Raw genomic sequence first — 6,779 nt, 5'->3', positions numbered from 1 at the left:
ATGGTCGCAAAGACTTGATTTCACTTATTACTGCGAAGGGCTGCAGAACCTGTTATTAGGTTCTGGGAGCAATTGCTTTTTCCCAAAGGGTCAGAAAGGTTTGGATTTTTTATGTGCGCTTTAATAAATTTAATGATTTGAAAACTGTATTTTGTATTTCCTTGTCTGAGTGATATTGAAATTGATTTGTTGATTTGAAACCCTTGTGTGTTATAGACAATAAAAAAAAAGAAATCAGGAAGCGGGCAAATACTTTTTCACGGCATTGTAAAAGCAAAATTTAATATTTGATGAGGTACATTCCGATGTTTGTTGAATTTCTATTCTCATTTGTTCAGCAATTGTTTTCTGTTCAATGCAGACCCCACACTTCTGCTCATCAGCCAAGGTCCATCTTGTCTCCTTGTGCCAGGAGTTCCGCAATCATCTCAATCACTGGTCTTGTCTGTCTGCAAAATTCCAGTCCGATCACTATCTCAGGCTTCCTCTGGCCTTGCGGAGCAAGTTGCTGGAGGAAATTAAACAAACTCTTAACTTGCTTGGGCTGCAGGCTCTGGTTTTAATGGAACAGTATGTGCATGCTGTTCTGTTTGCCATGGGACACTCTGATTTGGAGCACATACCAAGGGAAGTCATGGCAGATATTTTAGCTTGTACAGACCTGTACAACAAGGCATTGGAGAAGCAGAGAGTACAGCACAACAGCACCCACCTCTGGACTAAAATATTGAAACAGATTTGTTTTACCACACTGACGAACAGTCAGAGACACCATCCTGTTTTTGTCTCAGTTAAAGAATTGCTGAAGATTTTGGCAGTACATCATGCAAACACAGCAGCTAATCAGCTCCATTCGTGGACTGCTCAGCAATGTGTATGTAAATCCCATATAAAACAGTGTATTTCTACCAGTTTGCTGTCTAGAGTCCCCTCAACCTTAACCTGGGAGCAACTACAGGATAAGTTCTTTATGTTCCCCTCATCTTCTCGCACTGTCCACTCTCCTGAACTTAACTTGGAAAACACTACCAAGGAAAAAGATCAGCATCATCCCAGTTTAGAAAAGGCCACCTTTTCCCTAAAACAAGAGACCAAGAGGAGCAATTCATCCTTTCCAAGCCATTCAGATGCCGACAGTCGTTTTCCTGTACCGACAGTTCAAGAACACAACAGCCCTTCAAGAAACTTTCAATATTTGCAGAAGTCAAGTTCACCCACCACCTTCCCAACCATCTCACATTCAGGCTTTTTCCAACAGGACCAATCCAAGATTGAGCTACTTTTACATGTGCTTGTTTCCTCCAATGACCTGCTAGCTCCACTGGAATCACATCCATTGACACTTACTACACAAAGGTTTCCGCATTCTGTACCAATAGATCTGCTACCACCAAATGGGAAGGCTGATGCAGAACAAAGGCTCAGGAACTACAATATGGAGGGTAATTGCCAGCAAATTATTGAACTGGACATAACCACCAGGATAGCAATCAATCTCAGGTAACTGTTCCATTAATTGTCATCATGACTATCAGATGTTAATGCTTTCTGTTGAGAGAATCAAAATATCTGCGCATGAAACTGTTATCAGGTTCCCATGTGACAAAAATCAGTTCTAATGATGCCATATGTGTAGTGAGAAACATCTGTTTATAATTAATCAATCAGTCCATTAAAACTAGGGTGGGCTAGTTAATGGAATGAGAAAAGAAATAAGTAAAAAAAAATAAATAAATAGAGCCATGGCTAAAAACATTGGCACGCCTTAGGTGCATTGTTTATATATATTTGTGTAAAAAGATCCTCTTAATATTCTGTCTTTTAGCAAATTTGAATAACATTGGTATTCCTAACTGATCTAAAACAGGATTTTTTTTTTCATATCAGACAGATGGGGTAAAAAGTCTTTTCATTTTAAGCCATAACTCTGTGGTGTACGCGCCTTGGCCTCTTGAGGACAGTGTAGTGCGATGCATACATTGAGCTGCATGTAAGCCTAAAAAAAGCAAAATTGTTGTAGAAATTCACAATACAATTTTAGTACCTCGTTTTTCACAGATGAGGAAGAACACATCCCCATAATTATTATTGTACATTCTATCTGTCTGTGTTACTATGCCGTTTGGATAAAAATATTTGCTATTTAAAGGTAAACTTCTCCCATGATGCGAGTATGAGCTGGGTGTCAGTTGGCTTTTCCATGGACTGATAGCATAAGCTAATGAATTCTAAAACGTCTCGTGTTTGAATAGTCAATGTGACGACCGTGATCTCTTGTGTATAATGTACACCCATGTATAATACGCACCCCCAAAGTCGACCTCAAAATTTGGTAAAATCTTTTGACCTATGTATAGTGCATTTTTGAATGGATGATTTTGCTTTTAGAAAGCTGTAGTATCATCTGTATTTTTTTCAATTTTCAAATAATTCTGAAGTTAAGCAGTTTATTTCAACACATAATCCATCCATTTTCTTTGCCGCTTATCCTTCCAAAGGTCATTGGGAGTGCTGGAGCCCATCCCAGCTGACAACGGGCAGGAGATGGGGTACACCCTTAACTGTTCGCCAGCCAATCGCAGGGCACATAGAGACAAACAGATCACACCTCGGGGCAATTTAGAGTGTCCAATTCATGTTGCATGTTTTTGGGATGTGGGAGGAAACCAGAGTGCCCAGAGAAAATCCATGCAGGCATGGGGACCACATGCAAACGCCACACAGGCAGGGCCAGGATTGAACTCGGGTCCTCAGAACTCTGAGGCCAATGCTTTACCAGCTAATCCAACATGCCAGCCCTGAACACATAATACTTTACAGAACATAACCATGTCGAAATTAATAATGGTTGTTGTTCACTCATCAGTCATATTTTAAATAAATTCTCGTCAATTCTGCCTCCCTATGTAAACTTAGAGCACAACTGTGCATACAGTGAAGAAGTTAAGTATTTGAACACCCTCCTATATTGCAAGTTCTCGCACTTAAAATCATGGAGGGGTCTGAAATTTTCATCGTAGGTGCATGTCCACTGTGAGGGAGATAACCTAAAAAGAAAAATCCAGATAAGCGAAAAGAAAAATCCAGAAATCACAATGAAGGATTTTTTTTCTTTATTTCATGATTTTATTTGTTTGATACAGCTGCAAATAAGTATTTGAACACCTGACAAAAAACAGTTAATATTTGGTACAGGAACCTTTGTTTGCAATTACAGAGGTCAAACATTTCCTATAGTTGTTCACCAGGTTTGCACACACTGCAGGAGGGATTTTGGCCCACTCCTCCACACAGATCTTTTCTAGATCAGATGGGTTTCTGGGCTGTCGCTGAGAAACATGGAGTTTCAGCTCCCTCGAAAGATTTTCTAAGTTTAGTTCTGGAGACTGGCTAGGCCATGCCAGAACCTTGATATGCTTCTTCCGGAGCCACTCCTTTGTTTTCCTGGCTGTGTGCTTCGGGTCATTGTCATCTTGAAAGACCCAGCCATGACACATCTTCAATGCACTGACTGAGGGAAAGAGGTTGTTCCCCAAAATCTCACAATACATAGCCGCGGTCATCCTCTCTTTAATACACCTTAATACAGTGCAATTGTCCTGTCCCATGTGCAGAAAAACACCCTCAAAGCATGATGCTACCACCCCCATGCTTCCCAGTAGGAATGGTGTTCTTCGGATGGAACTCATCGTTTGTCTTCCTCCAAACACGGTTAGTGGAATTATGGCCAAAAAGTTCCATTATGGTCTCATCTGACCAGAAAAAGATGATTCCTCTGTATCATCCAAATGGTCATTGGCAAACTTAAGATGGTTGACACGTGCTGGTTTAAGCAGGGTAACCTTTCGTGTCATGCATTATTTCAAACCATGATGTCTTAGTGTATTACCTACAGTAACCTTGGAAATGGTGGTCCCAGCTCTTTTCAGGTTATTGAGCAAGTCCTGTCGTCCAGTCCTGGGCTGATTCCTTTCTAAGGATCATTGAGACCCCACGAGGTGATATCATGAATGGGGCTCCACTCCGATTGAAATTAACCATCATGTTTAGCTTGTTCCCTTTTTTAATGATTGGTCTAACAGTGGACCTTTTTTCACCAAGGTGCTTAGCAATTCATGTGAAGTTGTACAATTTTGTCTCTGGTGTCTTTGGATAGCTCTTTGGTCTTGGCCATGTTACAAGTTTGAGTCTTACTGATTGTATGGGGTGGACAGGTATCTTTATGCAGCTAACGACCTCACACAGGTGCATCTGATTCAGGAAAAAACATGGAATAGAGGTGGACTTTTAAAGGCGGACAAACAGGTCTTTTAGGGTCAGAATTTGGGCTGATAGACAGGTATTCAAATACGTATTTGCATCTGATTCACAAATCATTAAAAAAAATCATACATTGGATTTTTCTTTTTAGATTATCTGTCTCACAGTGGACATGCACCTACGATGAAAATGTCAGACCCCTCCATGATTTATAAGTGGGAGAACCTGCAATATAGCATGGTGTTCAAATGCTTATTTTCTTCACTGTACCTTTTCTCGGCCAGGTTTATTGTAAATGTCGCACATCAACATATTCAGAAAAATTGACTCCTACAGGACTGTAAAGTGCCCCGAGGTGTGATTATGAGTGCGATTATTGTCTGTCTCCATGTGTCCTGCGATTGGTTGGCAATAAGTTCAGGGTGCACCCTTCCTCCTATCTGATGAGAGCTGGGATAAGCTCCAGCACTTCCGTGACCCTCTGAGGATCAGCAGCTCAGATAATGGATGGATGTATGGACTCCTACAGAGTACCAAGACCACAGGCCAGTCACTTTAAAAAACTAAAATTGTGTTCTCTCTCACAGACAAACTATCAGTTCAATCGAGTCTTGTCTTCCATGGCACAAGTCTTATTTTATACAACACTAAAATGCATGATTGGAGATACATGATCCGAGTGCAACTTTGAATCAGTAGCTCTGCTCGTGTCCGGTATTCTCTGTTCAACAGTGGGGGGACAGTTGAAGGTCGGATAACATTTATTTAAGATCAAGCAAAGCGCCCACGCAAATACTGTAATAAACGCAAGCAACGCTCCCTCAGCATTTTCATCATTTTACAAAAGGCACATTTACAAAGGCACATTGCTAGCCCTTTATTCAAGCACAGCAAATTTTGTGGTGCTTGTCAGGAAAAAAAAAACATTTACAATATCTTTATATACATCCATCCATTTTCTTAGCCGCTTATCCTCACAAGGGTTGCGGGAGTTCTGGGGCCTGTCCCAGCTGTTAATGGGCAGGAGGCAGGGTACACCCTGAACTAGTTGACGGCCAGTTGTAGGGCACATAGAGACAACAGCCGCCCTCACAATCACATCTTGGGGGAATTTAGAGTCTCCAAGTAACCTATCATGCATGTTTTTGGGATGTGGGAGGAAAGCGGCGTGCCAGGGGGAAAACCCACGCAAAGTCCACACAGGGATGGCCAGGATTCAACCCCTGTCCTCAGAATTGTGAGTCCAATGCTTTCCAGCTGCCCCACCGTGCCGTCCCAAAATAAAAAATGATTACATTTTCATTATTCGCCCAGCCCAACAGCCACCCAAAAAAATCCTAGACTTTTTGTTTCATCACCTTGGTCTATTTCAAAAGGAATATATATGATATATAAAGTGGGACAGTGGACGCTTGGTTAGCACCTCCATTTCACAGTTCTGAGGACTTCAAAATCGGCATCACTAGTGTTTAGTTTCCATGTTCTTTCAGTAGTTGCATGGGTTTTCTCAGAATTCTTTCATCCTCAGAATTTTCTGTACAACGCTGCTCCTGTACAGACAGTTCAGGAACTCCGTTTCGAGAACTGCCCTTCTTGGAATACAAACGGGACACCACTAGCTTAAACTAATACCACCCAGACAATTCACAACATTTCACGTTTTGATTGAAAATAAATGATAAAGATTCACATGACAGGGGGAAAGAGGTCTGTGAAAAAGGGCTTCTCTGTAGTGTAAGTGTAGCAGTGTACAGCTTGTCTACCCTCAATTTGGGAGCTGTTTACATTAAAACGTAAAATGGCAAAAGATATAAAATACGCTTCTCACACCACAACATACTTTTGAAATATTGTGTGACTGTGGTTTTCTCTTTGTGCCTTTTTTTATTTTTTAGTTTAGGTGCTGGACAGCAAGGTCCCGGTGAGTTTGTAGGAGACGTTAAAAAAGCTGAGGATGAATGTGTTCAGCGGAATCGGTCTGTTCAGTGGTTGGACTTCGGTCATTCGATGCTGTTTGATGTTCTCTTGGGACGGTACCGTACACTGCTGTGGGCTCACTATAGCAAAGCACTCTGGCTGCAGATGCATGTGCCCCATGGAGCAAGAAGTCTTGGGAGCATCAACCTCCATGACAACCTCAGGAGGTTCCAGGTCCTTCAGATAATCAGCCAGGCCTCAGAAACAGGTGAGATGATCACTTCTCTGCAGCACATAGCATAGTCCCCGGCAATGGATATGATGAAATTTGTTAGCTTATGTAACTTTTGAGAGAACAGAAGGCATATAGCCATGAAAGCATGGTAAAAAATTTGAATATATCTTTTTTTCCGGACTACAAGCCACTACTTTTTTTCCAGCGCTGTGAAACATGTGGCCTATATGATGATGTGGCCAATTTATTTATTTTTTGTCCCTAACAGTAATGTTTAAATATAAAACAAAAACATATTGGAATGCAGTGGTTAAAACATGGCCTTTTCGTATAATGCACTCGGATTTGGGTATGTACAGATTCAATG

The 6,779-nt window shown here is 41.2% G+C and overlaps 1 protein-coding gene across 11 annotated transcripts in view; it reads left to right on the top strand.

Annotated features, from left to right (window-relative positions):
* The window catches only part of ccdc142 (coiled-coil domain containing 142), an 82,168-nt gene that overhangs the window by 7,678 nt on the left and 67,711 nt on the right, over positions 1 to 6,779 (top strand). For all 11 annotated transcript variants that reach the window (XR_009797268.1, XR_009797269.1, XR_009797270.1 and 8 more), the window contains 2 exons: positions 362 to 1,500; positions 6,156 to 6,445. Coding sequence is in view for 8 of the 11 variants with exons in the window: in XM_061836057.1 (XP_061692041.1) it covers positions 362 to 1,500; positions 6,156 to 6,445 (1,429 nt within the window). In the remaining 3 variants the exon portion in view is untranslated. The remainder of the gene's footprint in view (positions 1 to 361; positions 1,501 to 6,155; positions 6,446 to 6,779) is intronic.

The sequence above is a fragment of the Syngnathoides biaculeatus genome, chromosome 11 (genome assembly GCF_019802595.1).
Source record: "Syngnathoides biaculeatus isolate LvHL_M chromosome 11, ASM1980259v1, whole genome shotgun sequence".
NCBI classification, from domain to species: Eukaryota; Metazoa; Chordata; class Actinopteri; order Syngnathiformes; family Syngnathidae; genus Syngnathoides; species Syngnathoides biaculeatus.
This window is presented reverse-complemented; position numbering and strand designations above follow the sequence as displayed.